Source organism: Peromyscus eremicus, chromosome 19, assembly GCF_949786415.1.
Source record: "Peromyscus eremicus chromosome 19, PerEre_H2_v1, whole genome shotgun sequence".
Lineage (NCBI taxonomy): Eukaryota > Metazoa > Chordata > Mammalia > Rodentia > Cricetidae > Peromyscus > Peromyscus eremicus.
In genome coordinates this window covers 63,782,790-63,809,978 of record NC_081435.1, presented here as the reverse complement: position 1 = coordinate 63,809,978, position 27,189 = coordinate 63,782,790, and the positions used below count along the sequence as shown (strand labels likewise).

General features: G+C 39.6%; 1 protein-coding gene across 3 annotated transcripts in view; it reads right to left on the bottom strand.

The window, feature by feature from the left end:
- Positions 1-27,189, bottom strand: part of Smad2 (SMAD family member 2) — a 77,595-nt gene that overhangs the window by 32,839 nt on the left and 17,567 nt on the right. For all 3 annotated transcript variants that reach the window (XM_059246092.1, XM_059246094.1, XM_059246093.1), the window contains exon 2: positions 11,229-11,516. In XM_059246092.1, the coding sequence (XP_059102075.1) occupies positions 11,229-11,464 (236 nt within the window). In that variant the 5' untranslated portion in view covers positions 11,465-11,516. The remainder of the gene's footprint in view (positions 1-11,228; positions 11,517-27,189) is intronic.

Genomic DNA, 27,189 nt, shown 5'->3' with positions numbered 1-27,189 from the left:
AGCCACCATATACAAGCAATAGAGAAAACCTTTTTATTTATTTGAGACAATGTCTCACTATGTAGTTCTGGCTGGCCTGGACTCACTATGTAAACCAGGCTGGTTTCAAACTCACAAAGATCCACCTGCCTCTGCCTCTGGAGTGTTGGGATTAAAGACACGAAGCACACTTGGCTTGAGAAAACTCTTTTAATTTGCTTTTTCATTATAAGCTTTTGTTTAGTATCTATCTTCCTCAACATAAACGAAAATAACCTTCCATTAACACCCTTCCCCATCCCCTACCACTCTAGCAAAGTTAGGAGAAATTATATTCTCTGAAATACAAGTAAGAGCCTAAAAGGTAGTTTTAAAAGAAAAAGGCCAAGATGATTGATTCAACCAGTGTCTTCGAACATGTTTCAAGTCTCATTTCAGCATCTAGGAGTTTCAAAATGATACTTCCTATAATCCTTTAATAACCACAAAGCAGGGCTCTTGGTAATAAAGACTAAACCAGGGTGAGGAGGCGGCTTAGTTGGTGAAATGCTTGCCACTCAAGCACGAAAGACTTGAGTTTAGCCTCTGGCACAAGATAGACAGACCCAGCAGCAGATGCCTGGAATCCCAGTGCTGGAAAGGCAGACAGGTCATTCTGTGACTTACTGACAGGCCAAGTCTTCCTGAATCAGTGAGCTACAATGCAGTGAGATCTGCCTCAAAAATAAGGTGGACAGTGACTCAGGAAGACCTCCACTATCACTTCTGTTCTCCACATACCTTAAAACACAAGTGTCCTTATGTAAGTATACATACATACATACACACACACACACACACACACACACACACACACACACACACACACCACCCCACCCCACCCCAGCGGAATGATGGTAATAAAAGGAAACCCCAATTAAAAATGGTTACAAAATACAAATGCTTGTAATGTCCCTCCAACCTCATGTTTCCCTTTGTCCCCAACCACCAACATGGAACTCTCATTTCCAGAGGAAGACAACACGTGGGACACGCTGGCCCCGGTGAGAGCCCTCCTCCCACTGCCCAGTACTACTGTCCTCAACAAGCTCATGTCAAATTATATTCCTTAAAGCTATCACAAGTTTCTAGTCATGTCCCGACAAGTATGCATGGCAAATACCTTTAGAAATTAAAAATTCTGCCACATTTAATTATACTCCACCTTCCCCAGGACTGTCCAGGTGTCACAAGGGCTCTGATTTGACAAGGAAGAGGTGAGACCTTGCAGAAGTCAACCACCTCTAATGCTGATTCTCTTCCCTCCATGTATTTGCTAAGGAACTAAGTTTTCGGGCCGCTATGACTAGATCATGCAGACCCAACAGTTGGGTTCTCCTCTTCTTCTCAACCTAACTTTCACTATCTTATCAGTCCCTGCACCATTGACCCACCATACCCCAAATGGCAGGCCACTTTCATCATGACCTTTCTTTACTACAATGCTATAAAGAAAGTTCTGGATGGCCTCTCACTTTTTAAGCTTCCCTAAGAAGTCAGGTACTGTTGTCCTATGCATCTCTCAAACCTCAGCAGACACAGAACAAACTAAGAAATCATTCTAAAGACCTTCAATTTGAAGGACAGGAGAAATACTACCACAGATCCTACTCTCTTCAGTCAAGTTCTATTTTACATGGTCTACAAGTGAGTGAGGGGTTTAAGCATAGTAATGCTTAAGCAATCAAGATGGCTCAATGGTTAAAGGGGGGCTTACTGTCAAGCCTGATGACCTAAATTTAACACCTAGGTTTCCACATGGTTAAAGGAAAGAACTACTTCCTTCAAATTGTCCTCTGACCATCACACCTGTGCCATGACATGATGTGCATACACATGCACACACACAAAGACATAAACACACACATTCTGCGACTGAAAAGTGTGTGTATGTGTGTGTATGTGTATAACAATACTTGTCTCAGGAAACCCTTTGTGCAAGCCCTACAGGATGTCGGGATGCTTCAACTGTGAACATGGGTTACAATCCACTGTTCTCAGGTTTGTGGTGACTTCCATCTTAACATTGCTACAGTCCCGCTTGCAGGTGGGATGTAAGCAGGAGACAGGGGCCAATGATCCAGCTCTGTTCAGTATTCCTTTTCTAACAAAGACAAGAAAGAAAAAGGAAAACAAACCTGTTCAGAGACAATGGAGAGCAGGTGGAGTAATGGAATCCAAATGAGCTAAAACTGTGAAGGGAGGAAGCTTTGGAAGTCAACTGAACTTCCATGTCTCCCCAACCCCAGTCTGGGGGAAAATCCCTTCTGAGGAAAAGAACACAGTACAATTCTTGACGTCACACAAGTCTCTCCTCAAGATGTTTAACAGTCTTAAATGCTGAAGACAAAGAACTAAACTTAGAGCACAATGGGGCAAAAGTAAACTTGCTAGAGTTTGAGGGGTCAGATGACAGCCTACCAGGTTTTGTATCAAAATCCCAGGAGAGCACTGTTTGTAGATGAGGTGTAAGCCAACACAGGCCTACACCAAATTAAAATGCAACCAGATCCAATGTAGTTCAATCAGCCTCTCTCACCATATACCTTACAGTGGTAAATCATTGTCATGAAATCAACATTTGTACCAATTATAAAGTCTTCTGTATTTGAATGTTTTTATGCTATGTGACAGGGAGATACAACCAAATTTATATGATGTATGAAGAGGCAGGAAAATCTGAGTGATAATTTAAAGAATAATCAGGCAGTATTAATAGACAAATAAGATGATCCAAATATTAGGAGCTGGAAAACACTTTAATGTAACTATTATAAATATATCAAGGAAAAGACGAAATGGACAAAAATTACAATAGATACCTGGATTCCATATAAAACACTAAAACTAAGGCTCATCATCAGAAGAACTTATTAGATAGAATTAACTATAGACTGGTACCATCTACCACAAATAAAAAATAAGATCAGTAACTAATAGGTTTGTCAACAGAAAAATCACAAGTCAAAAGGAGTGAAGGAAAAAAGAAAGCTAAGACTTGCACAACACAAGAGACATGTAATTTTAGCCCAAGGACAGAGAAGACTGAAGGTAACATAAGATAACCTAAAGTGGTGTCTTCCTGTATCACCACTGTACTTTCCCCATGGTGATGTGCTTACCTGTGTTGTCAGCAGTGACTACACAAGCCCTAAGTACTCTCCTACAGACAGGGAGAACAGAGTAAACACTACTCTTAAAGGCTGTCCTGAATGCTAATGATCTTCCCAGAATGCAGTTAGCCATACAGGAATAGTGTGGGCAAACTCAAAAAGCTCCAGTTAAAACTGCAAACAGATTAAGGATATTAAGAAAACAAAATGGTTATCATTACTACTTTAGCTAGAACGAATTTCTCCCTGAAGCCAACACAATAAATTATGGCACAAGAAAGATCTTGCTTTTTTTTGCCCCAGATGTTAAAAACTAATATTATAGGGGCTGTTTAATCTGGGCATAATTCACTAATTTTTATAAAAGAACAAAGGTCCTAGGGCTGGTGTGTTTTCTCTGATGAAGTGAATGATAAAAATAAAATAAAATAAAATCCAGTGTGGGCAATGGCTCAGTGGGCAAGAGTACTTGTTGCAAGCACATGTGGGCCTGAGTTGGAATCCTCAGAATCCATGGACAATCCAGACAGAGTGTGAGCATCTCTAATTCCAGACCTCCTAAGGGGAGATGGGAGGCAAAAACAAGAAACTCCCTAAAAACTTGTGACCCAGCTACCTTGGTATACACGATGGAAAAACAAAGCAAATCTGTCTCAATATAAGGTGGAAGGCAAGAATGCCATCTGAGGTTCTCCTCTAACCTCCACACAAACACTGTGGCATGCATGTACACGTGTACATACACACGTACACACACACACAATTTAAAAGTTCCATGACTGAATGTATTATACATATAAGAGGGCTCTGAATGTGTTGTAACAGGAGACCCCCTTGAAAACCCTAAAACCATAAATGTCAGCATCTGAAAACCATCAAGAGTCTTACAAGTGCCTTTCAAAGCATTTTACAGGATCCTTAACAACAAACCAGGCACTTTCACAATTTATAAACAGAATATATAAAAATTGTAATTGCATGCTAAGGCTGATAAAAAGGTATCATTATTTATAACCTCAAAGTTCTACTCTTGAATTTATAGTGTCATTGATCTCACTGGTTTTACAAATAAACTATATATCTGAATTAACTAAATTATACATAATACAATGTTGCCTTACCAAATTTTTTTCTAAGCAGGATTGGTAATACAATTAAATGTCCATAATTTAATGCACATTCTTTTGAAAAACATAAAAGGAAGCTGAAGACGTAGAATATGTGTGAATGTTTCAAATAACCTCTACTTATGGCCAATGCTTTATAGTTTACAACTTTCACACTATTTCAATGGGCCAGAAACTAGACTGTGAAATAATTCACACCGAAACATCACCTTTCCCACACAAGGAAGTAGTAAAGTAGAAGCCACATCCACTCTGCTAGGATCCACAGCTCAATACTGAGTAAGCTAACTCAAAACCAGGCAATCAAAGGCCAATGCAGAGCTCCCCGATCAGTGCTCCATACAGAACCACACTTATCCCCACAATGCATAACTGGGAGGGAGAATTAGCCTCTTCTGAAGCAAACACCCATGTTTAAGAATGAAAGAATACTATAGTTTAGGTTCCAAATGACTTCTCTCTAACTATCCTAGTTTGGCCCTGACAAGTAAAAGCTTATGAATAGGAAGCCAGAAAAAAAGTTGACAATCTGAACAAAGTCTTTTTGATTACTCTGATGTTTAAAAGTTTAGAAGATACAAAAGAATAACCAAGTTATCAATGACCACACTAGAAACTTACTATCCTGAAGGTACACCAGCCTAATGAGCAATATGACCTTCACTGGGAGGAAAACTGGATGAAAGAGAAGATGGTGTGAGGCTTTTTTCCAACAGTATATTCTAGGCTAACTTTCGACCACCTACACATACTGCTTCCATGTTTCAAAGTAACAGACTTCTGGAGGCAGGATGTGTGTGTTGTGTGTAAAAGAATCCTAAGAAAACAATAAACTTGTCTTTTTATTTTTTTAATTGGATTTTGTTTTCTTTTTCTTGAGACAGGGTCTTGCTGTGTACATAACCCAGACTTAGTGGAATTCACCATCTTATCAGCCTCTAAGCACTGAGACTACAGGCCACCAGGTCCAGTTCAAAACTGCCTTTTAACAGAAACACTGCTTCAAAGAACACCAAACACAGCACTAACTTCAGCAGCCCATGAACTACAACTGGAATGGCACAGAGAAAAATACCAAAGTGAACAAGAGGTAGTTTAAGGAGACAAGAATTAAATTGCCCTAAATCCTATTTAAACATTTTAACTATATTAACTTTTACCTATAACATTAAAAGATTATAGACCATTTCTTGTCCATCCATAAATAACCACCATTAAAAACTTGGTGTACCTCGTTTTTTAAAGTTTCATGATTAAACATAACATTTTAAATACATGCTTTATCAAACTACTGTTTTAGTGTCTCATTATAAACAGTGAGTCTAACAGAAAGTTGCTGGGGATGTCTTTCTGTATGCTGTGAATGTGTTGCTGTGAATGATAAATAAAACGCTGATTGGCCAGTAGCCAGGCAGGAAGTATAGTATAGGCGGGACAAGCAGAGAGGAGAATTCTGCTAAGTGGAAGGCCGCCACCGCCATGAGAAGTAAGATGTAAAGTACCAGTAAACCACAAACCATGTGGCAACTTAATAGATTTATAAAAATGGGTTAATTTAAGATGTAAGATCTAGCCGGGCGGTGGTGGCGCACACCTTTAATCCCAGCACTTGGGAGGCAGAGCCAGGCGGATCTCAGTGAGTTCGAGGCCAGCCTGGGCTATCAAGTGAGTTCTAGGAAAAGGCGCAAAGCTACACAGAGAAACCCTGTCTCGGGGGGGGGGGATGTAAGATCTAGCTAGCAAGAAGCCTGAGACATCAGGCCATACAGTTTAATTAATATAAGCCTTTGTGTGTTTACTTGGGTCCAAGCGGCTGCAGGACTGGCGGATGAGAGAGATTTGTCTTGACCACGGACCAGGCAGGACTGGAGAAAACTCCAGCCACAAAAAGTTTTCTTGGTTCATCAAGATGATGATAAGTCCTTAAACTGAAGTGTGTGTCATCTTAGGAGATTTCCTGTCATAGCAGCATCCTGCAGTGTGTGATAAACTTGACCTTGTCTTGCAATAATTATCTGGGTTTTGTTTGAATAAACCGATGAATTGTAGTTAGTACCTGTAACTTTACATTTGTTTACAAGTGAGACCAGTAGAGCTTTCTGTTTTACCATCCTTGTTCAACTGTGCCATCAAACAAGTTGGATAAGTTTTCTTTATTATCAGAATTAAAGAAACTAAGAGGATTTCAAAAAATTCTTTCTTACAGTAAAAACCATTGCAAGAACATGAGAAATCTTTCACTGCTCCCTTAACTGTTTCCTCAGGATGAAAGACTAAAAAAGTGATTACATTGACCAAAGCTCTTTCAACTTAAGCTTGGAAAAACAAATTCTGTGTTCCTACACACACATGTATAATGGCTATGGCTACTATGGAATGGTTATTTTAGGTCCTACAGTAACTTGCTTTTAATTTTATAACTCCATTCCCATCAAAAGTTCTGATTTTGCTTTATTTTATTGTAGCTAAACCGTACTAAAAATTTTTAGTTTTTTCCCATTCTGATTTTATGACTGAGCTTTCTCCCTTTCTCTGGTCTTAAAAATGCAGAGACAGGAGGATTTCCTGCAACTGTGTTGCTTGGCCCAGGCTGCCAGGTCCAGTTCCACGTGAGTTGCTCTGTGCCATCTGCTCCACTGCACATCATGCATGGTAAGAAAGACGACTACTGCTGTTATCTTTCCAGCTTCCAACTCTCTGAGGCAGCTGCAGGAGGGGAAACAGGAGGACAGAAAGCCAGGGCTGTTCTGGGCAATTTTAATCCCACTCTAACACTAGTGGGGCAAAGGGCACAAAGGGGGAAACTGCTCCAAGTCAACAAAACAGATATTTTAGCTGTAAACACTTGCTATATTCTAAGCCAACATGTTCTCCACCAATTGAGCTTGTAATTTTAGGCTTGTAAAATCTTACGGTGTTTTATTAAAAACTTACTTGTAATTTTAAGTGAATGTGGTTAAATACATTTTTGTATCATATTTTAAACAACTGTTTAAACTGGTCTTAGATTACCCACAACACTCATAAACTTACATAGCTTAGATTACCTTTCCAACTCTCACCTCCCATCTTTTACACTACATAAATGAGGTGACTGAATTTCAATTAAAACCTACTGTTGAAAGATATTTAATAGTTGATATGACTAATAATTGACTTAATTTTTCTACTTCTACTAAAAAGTTTTAAAATATACATCAAACTACAATGTAAGAAGCTATAGTTTTTTGATCAGTAACAATCCATACAAACAAATCTAATTTGAAAAAAGCACAACTGTCTGTCACAGGGCATGGAGAAATCAGGCTCGGACTGACCAGGGAGCTTCCTTCCTGTTGGCTAGCTTCATTGTACAGGAAGGCACTACTGTGGGTTGCTGGGGGAAGGCACCACCAGTCTTGGCCAGTTGTACATCCTGTGAACTACAGTAACGACAGCCAGGGAAAGATCTGTCCACAATGCAATGGTGGCAGGAGTATGACTGGACAGCCAACAGCTTTCTGAGTGGATTTAAGGCCTGTTCCACCCAAGAAACACGTACCTGGAGCCGTAAATCTGCCCAAAACCTATGGCTGGGGAGTTCACAGGCTCCAGGGGTGAACCCACTACTATCAATCTACTAAATGGACATAATACTAAATTGTCCTTTAAATTTCTATCTCTATACTCATAGATCAGTGCCACCCAACTCTCATCAGACTTTTTTTTTTGTAGACACTGGTTAACAAAGAAACTTACCAGCGATCAGTGTAGAGATCAGTGTAGTCAGCCATAAAAGGAACATCAATATCACACCCACCCCAAGTCTCAAGGACCACTGTGGAAGAGGGAGTTGGGAAGACTGGATTATAAGTGTCTTCTAACCATGACAGGTCCGCTACATTCATGAATTCACATAGCTTAAATACCCCAAACAGGACCTGGACAAGATCAAGGCAGCTAACATTCTAGCACCGAGTGGGAATGGGTTCACAAGTCCCCACCCCTATTGAGGAACTATTGACTGATGGCTTCTAGAAAAGGGAAAGTCAGTTTTCTTAAGGGGTTTGGGCTCTGGTGGATCAAGCATATTTAAGTGGATGTCCCACACTCACGAGTATAAAGCATATTTAAGTGGATGTCCCACACTCACGAGTATATGGGCAGCACTAACTGGAATCACTGGTGCTTTTTTTTTAAAGAGGATAAAGTTGGAAGCCAGTGTGGAGGGGTGGGATGGGGGTGTAGGTCTGGGAGGATTTGGGGAGAAGGAGAACATGATCAAAATACATTGTATAAAATTCTCAAGGAATAAAAAAACATTATTTTTTAAAAAGCATGGTAAATCAAATAAGCTTCCAAAATTCAAGAAAATCTTAACAGTAAAACCAAGGTAATCTTTAATTGGGTAAAAGTATATTTCAATAATGAAAAAGATCTAAAATAGAAAGTCTCGAAAAAGAGACTCTAAGTAGAATGGAAAAGAAGGGAAGCTGTTACTAAGGTGACCTCAAGGATAAAGCTCCGCATGGATACTTGTAACTGTTATCTGCTACTTCAAGAGTTCCACTCTGGCCCACCTCACTACAACAGCAATGGAGCCTTTGGATGTACCCACTGATTACCCACTAGGTGATCCCACCTCCACTCTAGACAGCCTCACAACCCACCTCCTCATTCAAACAGCAAGCTTCAGGTACAGTAAGAGACGTCTCAAAAACTATGGTGGAAAAGTGATCAGAAAAGACATTCCAACACCAGCCTCTGGCCTCCATGTGTCCACATGGGGAATAAGCTCGCATGCAGTTCTTAAAACTAAGCTGCCAAATCAGATGTGCAACACACTTCTACAATCCTAGCATCCTGGAGACTGAAGCAGGAAGATCTCAAGTTCAAAGCTATCCTGGGAGACAGAGAAAAACTAAGAGTGACGGATATAGCTTACTGGTAGAGTATTTGCCTAACATGTATAGACCCTATATTTGTTCAATGCCCAGCACCATTTAAAAAAACAAAAGTGTAAAGATAAACAAAATTAAGCCACCATCTGGGTCTCCTGAATTTAAGACTTTTCAACAATTCCATCCTTCTGAGTGAGTTATGCTCACGTACAGCATGGTGTGGGTTCCTGCCACCTTCAGAATCGCCCCCACCATCACCAGCCCCTCAGTTTATACTCTAAGGACATCTACTCACTGGGAATGAGCAATCCTTTACCTGTCTCTCAATCCCAACTTCTAGTCCTGCTTAAACAGGTTTTTCCTAACTAATTTCTACTCTCCACCACAGAGACTCCCTAGGAGAAGGCTTCCCTGGCTTCCTTTGGACAGAGGTCCCTGGTACACTTCTTTCCTAATAAGTAGTATACCTGCCGCACTACATAAGTTTACCTCCCTCATCAGGAAGTAAGCAATTCAATAGCATATCCAGCACATATGAGCCAAGTGGTGGACACTTAAAACCACACAATGAAAAATGAACAAGTAAAGTTTGACTTAATTTTAGCTGATTTGCCTTACGTCCTGTGATCTCCACTTCCAAAACACAGGCCAATCACAGTCCTTCTGAGTATCAGCATAGCCATGTCTGTCCAATTCTGCTCATCCTGCACTAGACTGCCACAGCGTTACAGCTCTTCTTCACACTTCCATTCACCCTAATACACCCCCCCCCCCACTCACTCACATACACACCTGCACAGGCCTGCACAGCACTGCCACCCCTGTTCCCCCTCAGCACTTGTCTACTGGCCAGGGTAGCTTGGTAAGATACAGACCTTTTTAAAAAAATCTTTTTAAAAAATGCAGTTTAAAAAAAACAAAACAAAATGAAACAGTCTTTACTTGCTCCTTATGTTATTTAGTCAACCATTCAAACTCGCCCAGCTCCCTAAAACGCTGGGTTTTGTTCTCCCTGCCTTGGAGTCTTTACACTGGCCCTTTTCCCCTGGAGACCAGCTCAGACCTCACCTTTCCAGCCAAAGCAGCTCTGTAACCTCCACCTCACATGCTCTCCATCCCACCCTGCACTTTCTTCTGATTTCATTACTTCCTCCAATTATGCTCCTTTATTTACAAGTCAATCTCCCTTAGGAACTTTCTATTTGCGCACTACTATATCCCTATTTGTCTAAAAACAATACCTTACACACACCAAGCACCTCATCAGCATTTGTAAAAACAAAAGAACAAACCAAGAAAGGTAACTCAAGATATACATAAAACAAAGTAAAAATGGCTAGTCTATCAAACAAGGCAGAAAACAATCTGCTAAGGAGAAGTCTGGTCTTCCTGGGATCCATCATCTACAGGCATCGGGTGTGTACTTCTCACAGCTCACTGGAAACAAGCAAAGGCAGCCCTTACCTATGGCCCTGCCATCACTCAGAACACTCCGACTTTGGGATACACACATGCAACTGTAATGTGAATACACGTAGATCTAGAACACACTCTCAAACGACCTGCCACAACCCTCCTAACTATGGTACTTACCTATAAAATGATGAAAATTCTACTCATACTTTCAACCTCGTGAGAAATAGGTCCTTCTAATGTACAAGGCCGGCCTCTGAGATGAGTTCAAACTACAACCCAGCAGACTCGGCCTCACCTACAATCCTTGTTAAAGTGTGTGTCTCATCACGAGACAGCAGAGCTTTTAACTATTTACTGATTGACCAAGGCCTAATGAAACTACCAGCCAGTACTTGTCAGTCACAGTTTTGGGTATTTGTTTAATTTCCATTCAATGACTCTTTATTCAACTTTCAATCATAGAGATGGGAATAGCATACAACTTCAAGTAACAGAGATAAAACAATATATTTCAATGTTGCTTGATTAAATCTCACTACTCAGGAAAATAAACCATAAAATAAACAACATTTAACTACCCAAACAAAATAATTACATTGTAATAATCACTATGTAGAGATGACTGAAGTAAAAGAAATCCAGCCTCTTTCTCCAGGTTCCCTGGCCTCACTTACCTTGGTATGGTAACACATTTAGTATTGCAATTCTGAGTGGTGATGGCTTTCTCAAGCTCATCTAATCGTCCTGTTTTCTTTAGCTTTTTCACCAGACTTTTCACCGCTTTCTCACACCACTTTTCTTCCTGTCCATTCTGTTCTCCACCACCTGCTCCTCCAGACCCACTGGCTGATTTTTTCCATCCCAGAAGTCTTTTCACCACTGGCGGCGTGAACGGCAAGATGGACGACATCTTCTTACCAAAGGTTACAATCCACACTCAGAAACAGCCTGGCAAATATATCCTAGAAAAGACATTGAAACATTAATTTTAAAACTGTAGTTTTAAATTTTAAAAAGTAGTGATTTCAACACGCTATAAAAGCAAGCCATAGCACAGAACAGAAATTCAAATTCTTCAATCTGAAGTTTTATACTCATGGAAATGCTGAATTGTAGCGACAAATCCTTCTAAAATTGGGATGACTCAAATCTTGGGCAAATATAATTTTGCAAATAAAATCTTTATCAATGTTCTGGACAATTTTAATAATGTAATTTCTCCTTATTCTTAATTTTTTCAAATTAACACTTGACTAAAATATTTTCACAAAGACCAATTTTTTTCCACATTTTTAGGACTTTGGTCTATTCTAAAAAGATCTAGCAAAAATCAAGGCTTGCATATATAAGAAAGTGGTAGAATACTTGCCTAACATCAACAGGCTTAGGGGTGGGGGAAGACTTAAAAATAAAATATATACAAACCAACTGTCCATAGTTTTATATTTTCATTAAGAATAAAGAAAAGTAAACAAACTTGTGGATAAAAGGCTCTATTCAACCCTGTCAGCTTTAATTCTACCTATTCATAACACCCATTTTCTCTTTTATCTAGTAATAGACACAAACTAAGCACAATTTTTATTCCTACAACAACATGCCATTCTTTAATATCTTTTATTTTATGTCAAAGTAACAGGCTTGTAACAGTAACCCTTCAAACACCAAGTTCAGGTATAAGCTATTGAATTCCCTATGGGACACAATGGGCTAATTCCTTTACATCATTACTTACTTCCCTTTCTCTTACTCTGAAAATCACTTTGCAGTTGTAATTAAACAATTATGTGTGTATTGTCCGATGGGATCAGCAGTAAGTTCTTTCTTTCTGTACACCTTTTGGTACCCATAGACTCAACCTTTCCATTTGCTTTTTTCCTATGTACTTTACCACCAAACTGTCCTCTCTATGCCACTCCCTCAATGAAATTTTTAATCATACACATAAAAAAATTCAACTGGATGTATTCCATACACTCACATCCTAGTGCTCATGTTCTCCCCCTCTGAACTGAACTAGCGATCCCCTGTCCTGCAGCATTACTAGGAACTCCCTTCACCTCTCTGTGAGCTGAAGTTGCTATCTTCCTAATACCATGCCTTTCTTTATCTTTCTTATACACTGCATCTATTGTTTCGTGGGGTATGTAAATCCTGAGAAAGGGATACAGATGTCTGTAAGACTCTGTCAGAACACTTTTTTTTTTTACACAATATTATTTACTTTTAGAAATAGTAATATACTTCTCCCACTTGTTGCAATGATTAAGATACGGTACTATCTTACTTTTCCTTAAACAACAAAAACAACAAAAGCAAGTCTCCGATAGTTATTTCAACTCTGTAATTTGGTACCCATAAGAAAAGTACAGAGATCCTCCTCTCGGTCCTTATCAAAGCCTGGAATCATCATTACCCATCATTTGCCTGACTGGTTCAAAGGGAAATTCCATCTTATGGTTGTTTTTTAGTTCAGGTGCAAAACAAATGATGCAATTCACTTGGACAGCTTACCTCCTGAGTCCTCTTAAATCCAGAACAATCCCTATCCTAACTGATTCAGGAAGTAACAGCTATGTGAGTTTATACTCTCATTGTTTTCCTTGTGGTGTCACTAATTTATCCTTCTAGCCATACAATAGGAGGTGAGCTATATACTTTAGATTATATTTCAACCACCAACAATAGACACTGTGTGGTCCGTATCACATTACTTATCTATAAGCCAACGATGTTCTACCTGCTGCAGCAGCTAGTGACAGACTGCACCGGTCTGCAGGCTAAAAATTTCTATCACCCTTCCACACAGTATGATCCCCCTATAATTCTTTAAAAGGAACATTTCCTCATCAGCTAGGGAGGGCTGTGTGTTTATCCTAAAACACATTTACTTAAAGCTAAATCAGGTTAAATGCTTAAGTACTTCATTTTAATGTCTATTATTTCTATTAGTTCCCTGGGGCTGCTGTCATGCATTACCATAAACCTTTATAAGGGTATGGAGGCCCACAGAAGCTATCTAGTGAGAAATTACTCAGGGTCAGAGAATCTGAGCTTGCTTTACCCAGCAAGGCTGCATAATGTAATGATTTGACCACAGTGTGGTTACCAGGTATTTGGAAGGGTCTACACTTGGCTGTACACTGCTTTGATCTTGCAAGGGGGAGGTCTTTTGCCTCTCCCCTTGGCATACTATAAAAAGTCCTTTTGAATAAATCTCTGGGTGGTTGAGTATTAACCCAGGCCCTCCCAAGGCTATCCTGTTTCTCTCTCCTCATCGTCCAGGCTTATCTTTCTGATATTTGCTCATTTCTCTCTCCTCCACCTAAGAACCCTTCAAAAGGCGGGAGCAGGTTGGAGCTGGACTCCTACATAAGGACACTTGCCACTGTGCTTGGGGTCCATCAAGAAAATTTCGAGTGGGAGGAGGGAGGACAGGGGAATCCGTGGCTGATGTGTGAAATTAAGTTAATTATAAAATACATACATATATATATATATATATATATATATATATATATATAATTTAGAACAATCTCATCTTAAGATCCATAAGTGTATCTTATAAAACCCTTTTATCCAAATGAAATTACATTCACAGGCAGGGTGGGGTTGGGGTGGGATTCATTTAGTGCACTATAACTGGTTTACTCTCACGTCCTTTTCCCTAACACTGGAAATTTTGGTTTTGAATAAATACAGTCACTTGTATTATCTTACTATATATAGAAAGAAGTTTGAAGTAATACCAATATAATTTCTAAAACTGAGATTATTAGACAAAAGTTTAAGATTTCTTTGCAGCTCTATCTACTGAGGACAATCTGGAAAGTGCCTTAGAAAGTCACCTAAAATAACCGCTTTCTCTAGAGGTGTTAGCAACGTGAGACAGTCAGATTCATTTCTGTATTCCTTCCACTTCTTAAGGACTGTTCTTTTCCCTAAATTGTACACTCATCATGTAAATGTACATCATTCCAAAGTCACACTACATAACAAGTGTCTGCCCAGCTCTTAGCGTCTTCAGTCAGGCAAACCATTCCTCTAGTGTTTTCTAGTCTGTGTTGTTTTACAGCTATAAACACAAACCACACAACTCTACTCACTCTCAACTTATCATCCCTATATATTATGTACACTACTACTCTGTAACTAGATTTTTGCACCAACTTTATTTCCTAAAGTCAATCTTTATCAGTTCACACAGTGAACTTAAAGATAGGCCAAATTAAAATATCCAAACTGAACCACAAAGATGTGTGCAGGTTGGGGATCCCAGAACATCCAGGAAGAAATGCTAATTATGCTTATTTAATGTCTAGTCTTCTCAATTTGAAATGTCTCAGCATGATGAGCTGGAACCAGGTGCAGTTCAGTGGGTAGAGCACTTGGAGCATGGGTGAAGCTTTTGGTTCAATTATCTCCAGTTCAAGGGGGAAAAAAACTAAAAACTCACATGGAAATAAAAAATATGTAGAATAATCAAATTTAACTTTGAGAATGAAAAAGGAAACTAAATGACCTATATTACCTTATTTCAAGACTTGAAAAAATAAAAAACAATTAAAAAACCTAAAGTGCCTTAGTAATTATAGAGGAAGCACAGAGGGGAAGGTTATGTACGTACTAGTAGACAAGGATGTCCAGAGAGCCTACAGATTTACAGCCCACTGTCCACTAAGGCACCAAGTTTAGTCTACTTTTCAATAACTTTCCAGTATGTAAATGAAAAGCATCTACCACTTGCTCATATCATTCTTCATGGCTAAGCAGAATCTTTAGCTCTTGGAGGAGAAAAGAGTATTCATGACTTTAAAAACTTAAAAAGTACCAACCATCAATTCCTATAAATTAAACCATCAAAGTTAAGAACACTTACACAAAGTTCCACTGAAAGGTGAGTAGGCAAGACATAGACTGGGGAGGTTTTACAATACATATAGCTGACAAAGGACTATTAATTTAGAGTGTATAAAATTAATAATCAAAGAAAATAGTTTGTTAAATAAGAGAGGAACAAATTTACAAACATTTAATCAAAGAGAGTAAAGTATCATACTAGGGGATATTTAATACCACCGTCAGAAAAATGCAAATCAAAACCAAAATGAAATAGATTTCATATCACTTAGGATGGTTCTAAATTTTTCGCCAAGTGTTGGTGAGAACACAGACCACCTTAGTAACCTATTGGTGCCATAACAAACTCTCATGCACTCACTGCCTTCAAACAGCACCGACAGACTCAACCAAGGTGTCCGCAAGGCTGGCTGATTCTAGAAGCTCTCAAAACAAGTTCATTTCCTAGCCTTTTCAGCTGCGTGCCTTTTGTCATCAAATCTCCCACAAGTGTCTACTAAGAACACTTTTGATTATACTTAATGTCTACCCAGATTTATTATGTGCATCAAGTCCATTTTGCCACATGAAGTAACATTCGCAGGCTCGGTGCCTGGGACCTGTGCATCTGTGGGGAGCATCTGGAGCCACCGAACACCCTTGAACTGCTGACGAAAGTAACAACGGCAAGACGCCTTCCTAAAGAGTGGAGCACACACTTTCCCACAACACCACTGCATTCTCAGAGACACAGTCAAGAACCAGGAGACCAGAGGGCTATGACCTGAATTCTATCCCCAGAACCCACGTGGAAGGAGGAGAACCACGCCTGCAAGCTGTCCTCTTACAAGCTCTCCATAGCATATTCTTCAAAGAAATACCATGTTCATTTTTAAGAAATGGTCTGGACAAACAGGCCTGTACTCTGAACCCTCGAGTGGCTGAGGCAGGAAGATTACAAATTCAAGGCTAGCTTGTCAAAATTCACTGGTGGACAGGATGGGGAGGGGGAGAGAGCTGTTTTAAGAATGCTCATAATAAGCCAGGCAGTGATGGCTCACGCCTTTAATCCCAACACTCAGGAGTCAGAGGCAGGCAGATTTCTGTGAGTTCGAGACTATCCTGATCTACAAAGTGAATTCCAGGACAGCTAGGGATACAGAAAAACCCTATCTCAAATAAACAAAAAACAAAAATCAAAACAAAACCAAAAAAGGATGCTAAGAGTAAGGGGCTAGAGTGATGGCTCGGTGGTTAACAGTGGTTAACAGCACTTCCTCCTCTCAGAGGACTCAGGTTCAGCTCCCAGTACCCTTATCCAGTAGCTCACAACCACCAGTTCCAGGGGATCTGATGCCTTCTGGCCTCCATGAGCATCTGCAAGTACGTGGTGCACATAAACTCATGTATGCACATATACATATACACAAATAAAAAATGTTCACAACCATAATTCATTATAGCCCCAAACTGGGAATTATCAAAAATATTTTTTTTTAAATTTTGGTTTTTTCAAGACAGGGTTTCTCTGTGTAGTTTTGGAGTTTTGGTGCCTGTCCTAGATCTTGCTCTGTAGAACAGGCTGGCCTCGAAATCACTGAGATCTGCCTGGCTCTGCCTTCCAAGTGCTGGGATTAAAGGAGGGCGCCTTATTTAACATTTGGAAATGTGGTGTATTCAAACAAGATACTGCTCAGGCACAAAACCAGCAAGCTATTTACAGTACATAACATGGGTAAATCTCAAAAGCATCATATATACATAGTTTGATCCATTTATGACTTCCCAAAACAGACAGAACTAATTTAGTGGCAGAAGTCAAAACAATGAGTCAAAGGCACTGGGGAACAGAATGACAATGCCCCCAAAAGCACCAAGTACCCTCCTGAGACAGGAACACTTTCTCTTGTCAGTCACACGAGCGAGCACACAGCTAGTCAAACCTACAGAACTGAAAACTATGCATACTTTCAGATGTGTATTGTAAGTGAAACAGAAATCAATTAACAATTAATGAAAAGGGCAATAGTATCTGACCAAATACACTGGGAAGCTGATAAATGGGTTAAATAAATGTCTTTAAAGCCTTCTCAAAAGCTTCACAACAGCAGTACACACTATAACCCTAACATCAAGAGGGAAGAAACTAATTCTCCAAGAAATACAAGCCTCAGAGTGAATTCCCACAATTTGTTATAGGCTGTGCAAGTGCAGGGAGGCATATATTTGCAAAAGGCATGGGGAAAATTTTTGTTTATTTTTTTGAGAACAAAACTAAAAGCCCAAATAATTAACAAGCAAGACAAATGCATTTAAGACAATTGGCTATGACTGTCATAACCAAGCTACACTGTAGTAAAAACAAAGAGTTAAAAAAAATATATTAAGCATTATCTCAGAAAGACTTTCCACTTTTTAAAAGATCACTCTCAATGCAGATATTCAATAAAGAACATAGGCTGTGTAAAAAAAAAAAAACTTTCATGATCAAAATAAAAATGATATTCATTTCCCTCAGATGGAAAAAATAGCTAATGGATCCCCAGACTCATTCAAGACATCCACCCAAGGGTCTCCCATCAATTTAGCCCCAGGACCCATTTAGGGACATATGGACATGACAAGAGCCATTAAACTGCCAACAGGAGCTGACTAATAAAACACAAGCCAACACTACAAAACACCAAGCTTCAATCTGACAAAAAGGCAGACATATAAAACCCCATCGGGGCACGATAACCTTCCTAACACTAGCAGGAAGCAAAGGTCCTGTTGTATTTCTACTGTACCAAAGTATGCTCTAGGGAAGCTAACTATGTAACGCCATGTAACACAGTCTCTTTCTAGCACACAGAACATGATTAATTCAACCTTTGGACGGGAGAGGTACCACAGAAGTGACACCAGAGCAGAAGTCTCAAAACAGCCCACAGGCTGAGAGTTCAGCATGTCTTCTGACATGAGGAAGCATTTTAGGAGCTAATCATTAGAATGTGGTTACTGGAAGCACTGTGACAGTACATAAGAGGGGTTAAAGCCAGCACAAGTTTGTGCTCATCAAAAAGACTGCAATTCCAGAGACAATTCACATGTACTAATGAATGACCAACTGGATGTGGGTAGGCATTTATGATTCAAAGGTATGTGGCCTGCTTCCTGGCCTGGCAGGTAGTATACACTAGTGCATTCAACACCATCGGGAACACCAGGGGCAAATCTCAGGAGCAAGGCACCAGAATCAGTTTATACATACTGTTAAACAAGCAGATGTGCCACTCACATGGCTAGGGCCCCATAAACTACAGCAGAGCTGGAAGGCCTAGACAAGGCACACTGACAGGTGGACCAAGCTTAGCAGATCAATTGCAGACCAGCTGAACCCAAGGCTTGTCTTGAGGCCATTAGCCTACTGTGGCTACTGAGACCTTTTAGGACAAATCCTTTTCCTGGGTTAGTGACTGATCCATGTGCCTTGTGAAAAACTGGCAGAGAAAGAAAATTCTAAGACTCTGCTGTAGTGGGTATCTGTTCTATGAAGCACAGCCCTAGAGACACAGCAGGTAACTAACTGCTCTACCTGCCTAGACCTTGAAGTACATGCCCCTGGGGCATGCATGGCCTCTGGCTACACTGAAGACCTGAGAAGCACTTACACCTCCGGTTCTCTTCTCTCCCTGGTGGGCTCGTTTGTGGGACTGACTGAGATGACCGGAACCCTGTGAGGCTGTACCCCATCGTGAGGCTGTGCCCCAGCAATCCAGAACCTGTGACAATTCTGCTCTGTACAGTGAGTTTTTCTCCCAGAATAAATTCCTTTGCCCTTTAAGCAGACTCCATGGATTTCTCACACTATCTGGCGCCCAACCACGGGGATCTGAGCCTGATGTGCCCCTACTGGGGCTACTCGCGTGACCAAACCCTAACTCCCGCAGGTACCTGGTGAGTTTCTCTACCCTGCGGAGCCCACACACAGCTCAAACCCCTCAAAAGCTGCCTGGCCCCTGTTCAGGTGACCACTTGCATACAGCGGCCTTGCGGGAGCCTGTAGGCCAGGCAGCTCACTCGGCCTGTGAGCCAGGCACTCCCAGGTCAGGTGGCTCACACGGTAGCAGTTTTTGTAACCACTGCCAGAAACACACACATTCAGCGGCGGATGGAGCACCATGTCAGAGAGAAAGGTGCCCACCCTAGGCGTCTTTCTAGTTCTGTGCTTGTAGCTGCCGGATGGGGTCATAGTCCAGTCCAGTCCAGGTTCCCCCACCCCCACCCCCCGGACCTGATAGAGACTGATGGCAGACTGTTACTTTACTTTTAAAACTATTTGGTATAGCTGCTATCAAGTCCATATTTTGAAACTACTACCGCCACTACTGCCTTGTGCTGACCTTGCAGCTGCCGAGGAGGGAGAGGGCAAGCTAGTGAGCGAACTGAGCTCAGGAGCGCAGGATGCATAGCCCAGCCCAAGCTTGCCCCCGCAGCCATCCTACTTCCTTGGGCGGTGCCCTCCCGGATGCCCCAGCTGAATCTAGCCTCTGTCACCACCATTTGGCATCCTCTTCAGCATCCTCCATGGCTGTCCCACCCACCTGCTTCCATCGCCATTGTTTGGTGTACTGTCTCATTTGTTGAGATCCCAGCAGCTCTGCCCAGAATTCACAGTAGGAACTGCCTGAAGTAAGTTTTGATTCAAGGAGCTGAGTGAGCTCACATCAGACCTGCTTTAGGCTACACTCGTGACACCTGCTGACCAAACGTCGCTACTACACCCAAAAACCACCACAGGAATAGGACATCTGGAATATCTGGACACTCAGGACAATCTCTTGAGATCTTATCTGAGGTAAAATTATTTGATAAATTTATACCTTAAACTGGTTATTAAATAATTTTTTCTTTACAAATTTTAAGTATTTCTCATAAAATGGTGAATAATGTAACTATTTAGGAATCTAAAAACTTCTTTGCTTATACTATGAATGAAATTTTACAAGACATATTTGACTTTCCTGGGATGTATACAATGTTTGCTATAATGGTGATTAGCATAGTGATTCATATACCATTGAAAAACTGGCTTAATAACACCACCAAAAATGAGACATTAACGCAACTGATAGAGACTTTGCAAAGTGGTAATGAGAACTTAAACAGAAGAATTCTTTTTGTGGAATCTGCTAATTTACCACAAGAACTTCAGTCCACTAATAACTAGATAACCATATTTAATTCTATTGATAATAAATGTGAATACCCAATGGATAAAATAGTAAATATTCAGAGCAATCTTAATGTCATTCAGATAATTTCTAAGGAGGAAAGATCATCATTGATAGAATAAAGTCTTTGGAATCATGTTTCTAATGAACATAAAAAATTGTTTGATTCCATGAAGTCACTGGAATCATTCACAACACAGCAGGTTCAGACTCTACAGAAAGCTGTAGTTAATTGATTTCAAGCTTTGGAGAAGTCTGTCAGAAATGATAAAGAAACGAATAAGCAGAAGGTCAAGATTAGGGAGGTCATAACATCACCAGTGCCTTACAGAACTAGAAATGACTTACCAAAGGTAACAACTCCTCATGGTATGATCTACCCTGTAACTATTTGTGAAAAGCCAGCAACTGATAAGTATCCTGAAGGGTATGTAGAATATATATGGCAGCCTACTCATGTGAGAGATTTAAAGAATATCAAGGACGCCGAAGTTACCAATGGTATATATATTCAACATGAGAAATAGATGTTAAATACGTGGTCATCTAGAAACAGGATCATGCCTGATGACTGCAATTGGTTGACACCTGCTGCATTAGAATATAGCCAGCTGTTACAATGGAAAAGCTGGCTGAGAGAAGAAGCTAAGACCCTTGAGCAGCAACGTAAGATTAGAGGTTTTAAGCTCTCCCAAGACCAAATTCTTGGTGAGGGCAGCTTCACTGATATAAATGCACAATCTATCTTTGATGAGCAAACATTATCCATATGCCATACAACAGCCTTAAATGCTTGGGAAAAGATTCCAGAACCAAGGAAACCAACTGAACTTTATACAAGGGTCATCCAGGGGTCAAAAGAACAACAGTTACTGATTTTTTACACACTGACCTGACCAAGACTATAAACAAGACAATATCAGACCAAGAATTAAGACAAGTATTAGTTTAATCTTTGGCTTTGGATAATGCTAATATAGAATTCAAAATGATACTTGCACCGTTAAAGATTAGATCAGCATCTATAGAGGAATGGATCTAACACACAAATCGTATCTTAACTATGGTGATGAGGCTTGGATAGAATAAGCAATTTCCAAAGTTGGAAGGAGCCATCAAAATACCAAATGTCTGAACTGTGACAAATCAGGTCATGTAAGAATGAACTGTACAGAGAGCACTCCTACAAGCAATGCTTCTTCTAGAAATAACCCAAACAGGACCCTAAACTTCTGGATTATGTAGAAGATGCAGCAAAGGCCAACATTGGACTAATGAGTGCAGATCAACGAGACATACAAGGCAATGCTTTACTGGCAGGAAACACCTCAGGGGACCTCTTGTAGGCCTCCAAGTTGAACGTGGTCCAATCATATCCAGTCACTGTGGAGGAAATTCCTCCCCAGGATAATTAAATAACCCAGTGCCTAATGTAAAGAACGAGACTGCACTAGATGACAGAATAGCTTTGATAGATGGCTCAAAAATTCCAAAAAACACTAAAACAAATACTTTGGCAGATTTCCATATATAAACAAAGACTAAAGCTTAGAGTGCAAATTAATAACATTTTAGAAGGCTTAGTGGACATGGGTGTGGATGTGACTACAATTATGCCAAACTCATGGCATCTGAATTGGCCTCTTCAAGAGGTAGATTCCAATTTCTAGGGATTGGAACCCTATCTCAGGTAAAACAAAGTATGAGATGGGTTGAATGCATAGAGCCAGAAGGACAGAGAAGCCTGAAGCCATATGTGGATAATGTGAATCTTTGGGGATGAGATCTGTTACAGCAATGGAATACTCAAGATAAAAGTTCCTCCAATCTCAGAAACAGAATGTAGACCAATACATGTCTCTGGGAATAATATTATAAGACACTATAAAAAAAACAGCCACCAACCATTCAGGCTGTAAATAAACAGAGCACAACCTCCATTGAACTCTCAGAAGTGCCAACGGGCCTACCTTTAAAATGGCTAACTGATAAACCTGTCTGGGTTGGACAATGGACAAGAGAAACTACAAGCCTTGGAACAGTCAGTTCAGGAGCAGTTAAATGGAATTTAACCAGCTCTTGCAATTCTTCTGTATTTGTTATTAAAAAGGAATCTGGTAAACAGAGAAGGCAGATAGATCTGAGACCCATTAATAAGTGGAAAAGATCTCTGATTTCGGGGCTGGAGAGATGGCTCAGAGGTTAAGAGCACTGACTACTCTTCCAGAGGTCCTGAGTTCAATTCCCAGCAACCACATGGTGGCTCACAACCATCTGTAATGAGATCTGGTGCCCTCTTCTGGCCTTCAGTCATATATGCTGTATATGTAATAAATAAATCTTTAAAAAAAAATCTCTGATTTCATTCTGAAAGGAAAATTAAGACTTCATCAATTGACAGGAATGGGCCCAGCAGAAATTGTAGTACCTTTAACTAATGAAGAAATTTCCTCTTTATGGAAAGATAATGAATACTGGCAAAAAGCCTGCAGTAAATTTTTGGGAGAGATTAACAACTGTTATCCCAAAAGCAAGAGAATAGAACTCATAAAAAGAACTGAATAGGTCCTTCCTCACATTGTATGGGAAAAACCAATCTCTGGAATCCCACATTCTATACTGATGAAAATAAATCAGGAAAGGCAGGACGCAAATCAAGAGATTTAAATAAAATGGTTCAAAGCCCCTCCAATTCTGTACAAAAGGCAGAAAGAACTGTATGCCATTCTTATGGTACTAATGGACTTTATGGAACCTCTTAGTAACTGACTCTCAATATGTAGCGAGAGTTGTTTTACATATCAAAACTGAATTCATTCCTGATAATACAGAATTAACCTCACTATTTATACAATTACAGGAAAGCATCAGAAATAGGGATCATATATATATAATATTATATATAAACACATTAGAGCCCATATGGGCCTGCCAGGCCCTCTAGAACAGTAAGGATGAGATCGATCAGTGATTAATAGGTAATGTGCTAGAAGCCTCAGAATTTTGTAAGAAACACCATGTAAATAGCAAAGGTTGGAAGGACTTTTCCATCACTTGGCAACAAGCCAAAGAAATTATAAAAAAAATTCCTACTTGTTCCTTTTATAACCACACTCCATTACTTGCAGGAAGCAATCTTAAAAGATATACAAAGAAATGAAATTTGGTAGACGGATGTGTTTCATTTCACAGAATTTGGAAGATTAAAATATACACTGATACCTATTCAGGATTTCAATGGGTAACTCCTATGAGTTATGAAAAGGCTGATTCTGTAATTACACACCTACTAGAAGTTATGGTCATCCTGGGAATACCTGTACAAATTAAGACTGACAATGCTCCAGCATATGTCTCAAACAATTTTTGCTTATTACAATATAGAGCATATTACAGGTATACCACACAATTCCACAGGTCAAGCAGTCATTGAAAGATCTAATTGAACTTTAAAGGATATACTAAATAAACAGAAAGAGGTAACAATGACTCCTAGAAATAGATTACATAATGCTTTAATAACCTTTAATTTTCTCAACGCTGATGAGAAAGGGACAACAGCTTCAGAGAGACAATGGACAACAGAAAAAACTCCTAAGCTAAATCAATTGGTTTAGTTCAAAGATGTATTGACCTCGGAATGGAAACCAGGATACATCCTATGGAAGGGGTTTTGCTTTTGTTTCTGCAGAAGAAAAGCTATGGATGCCAAGAAAATTAACAAAAATTCTATTTGAATATGAGAAACCCCTTGATGATGAAAAGTAATAACTCATCCACCTATGTGACAATTCTACAAGTTGTAAGAAAAACTCAACAAGTAAGGGTCAGGGCAGGTTCTGTTTTTTGTCTTTACAGGATAAAAATATTCACCTTCAAGAAATCATATGGCTCTCTCCTTTAAACCCAAGCATATTGCTGCTAACAAAACAAAACAAAACAAAAAATTAGGGGATTCTGTCTCATATAGGAAGAGCTGACTGGTGTGAGACAAAAGAAAACCAATGATCTATGGACCATTGTTGTCAAGATTCTACTTCTTTCCATGCTTATTCTTGATTTCTGGGAATCCTTCCTCGAATCATCCCAAATCTAAACTTCCCATTTTCATATTAATAACATTCAAGTTTTCCAGAGTGAAAAATAAGTCCTTCCAATAGCAATCTCTTAATTCTCCAGAAGGAAGAAAACAATGATTCTACCCAGTCCAGAATGATACCATTGTACCTAAGAACATTATTCAATGATCAATCAGCTTTGGACTGAAAACTCTTCAGGATAATTCAATGATGAGATGTTCTATCATATTACACTTATAGCTAGAACCTCAGATAATTTTACCCATTACTATGAGAGACTAGCTACAAACATTAAGCTAGTCCTATTGAGATTTAACCATTTACCTTTCTTATAGGACCCCACAGAAATACCATCGCCCCCTAAACAGCAGGAAGAGATTTTAAGAAAACAATGCCCTCTCTCCCAAAAGTTTTCATTTTCTCAGGGTTGATGAGTAAGTTGTTATAGGGTTGGGGGTGGAACAATAAAATTTAGACTCAGGATTGTTTGGGAAAGAGAAAAAAGGGGGATAGATAGGTATAGGATATTAAAGAAGATTACTGTATCTACTAGTAAACTAATTCAGAAAACTATCAGTTTTAGATAATTTTCACAATGGATTCTTGTATATTGATACAAAAGTAAACTTTTTGTATTCCTATTTAAGATAATTTGTTAATGTGAAGCCTTAGACTTTGTTATTTAGGTAGATAAGACTTACAGATTAATAGTCACCCATGCTTGTCATATCTATAGTTATGTTAGTTACATTTTCCAGATTTACAGAAACATATGTCAGATGGATAGGTAATCTTCAAACACTTCATAGACCTGGAGAATATGGCATTTAAATGTTTTTGATAACTTAGAATTCTGTTGACATGAGACATGACTGCTCCTGGCAGCACCAATCCACTCCCAAGAGAATGTTGGGCTTCTAAGACACTCTGTTGCTCTTCTTTTTGGCACAAAGGGCAAAGAACTGCCCTTGCCTCGACTGCTGACAGTATGAACGCTGTCCTTTCTAGATGAGCAGAACACAAGGAAAAGCAACTACTGAACCTTACCAAGATAGAGTAAGATGGTCTTTTAAAATTCCTGCTTCTGAAAATGGTCTGTCAGATATTACAGGCCTGTAGGTATAATGGATGCCCCAACGGTGCTGAGAAACTTTAGGTGAATGTTCAGGCTGCCAGCTGTCTGTCTATTCTCACCATCTTCTGGAAATTGCTTGCTTGCATCTCCTGTTTTCTCAGGTATTATCTGGTTCCTTCTCGTCTTTGATGGGATTGAAGACTAGATAGTTACAGTTATAATCCTCTCATATCTTAGCTAAGAATATTTCAAATACTAAAGTTAGATTTTTTAGAATAGGACAGCTTTTGCAGTAATCTCTGTAACATGCCATTTACTTATGTTCTGAACATCTCTGGATTTTAGTATGTGTCTCGTTTGATGTTGTTCTTGCTGGTTGTATTTCCATTTTTGTTTAGGTTATTACTTTTCTCCTCTCCCGGACAATACTTGATCATCATTCCTACTGTATATAGTTTTATATTAGGTTAGAACTTTCCTATTTAGACAAAAGAGGGAGATGTAGTGGATATTTGTTCTATGACCCTGAAGTACATGCCCCTGGGGCGTGCATGGCCTCTCGCTACACTGAAGACCTGAGATGCACTCATGCCGCCATTCTCTTCTCTTCCTGGTGGGCTCGTTTGCAGGTTTGCGGGACTGACTGAGATGACCGGAACCTCGTGAGGCTGTGCCCCAGCAATCCAGAACCTGTGACAATTCTGCTCTGTACAGTGAGTTTTTCTCCTGGAATAAATTCTTTTGCCCTTTAAGCAGACTCCATTGATTTCTCATATTACTTTGCCTTACACGTTTCTATAGTCTTGGTTCAATTATTCTAGTCACAAGAATTTAGGCTAAAAACAACAAAACAAAAAAACTAAACTTCTTGACTTGGTCCAGCAAGAGCGCAAGAGATTCTCTTTAGTGTCAGAAAAACTCTAGCAGATTCCCCACCGCACTGGAGTTAGGAGTGAAGATGTGACCTTACAGATCTCCATTTTTTTCTATAAAATTACTCTATGGAAATGAAAACACCTTAAATATAAACCTGTTCTGGGTTATCTAAATGACATGATCTGTGCTGCCACATATACGCGTTCCAAGCAAACACCTCGTTACCAGCATTAACTTTCTCTGTCATGGTAACCAGGCTGATTGACATCTCTCTGGATGATTCTTACATTATGTCATAACATTTTCAGCAATACTTACTACAATACTGGATGGTCATTTATTGTACTTTAAATAACAAGTATTTAGCCACTGCTTGAAATCTAAATGCATTGAAAATAGACAAGACATGGCAATTTGTTCCAAGTTGAATACAAATGGAACACAAAAGAAAACTCAACTTATAATCATATCGCAAAAACGTGAATGAGTCATTTATAGAATAGAAAGGTTTTTTCAAAAGTGTGGCAGCAAGCTCACTGACATGGAGGGT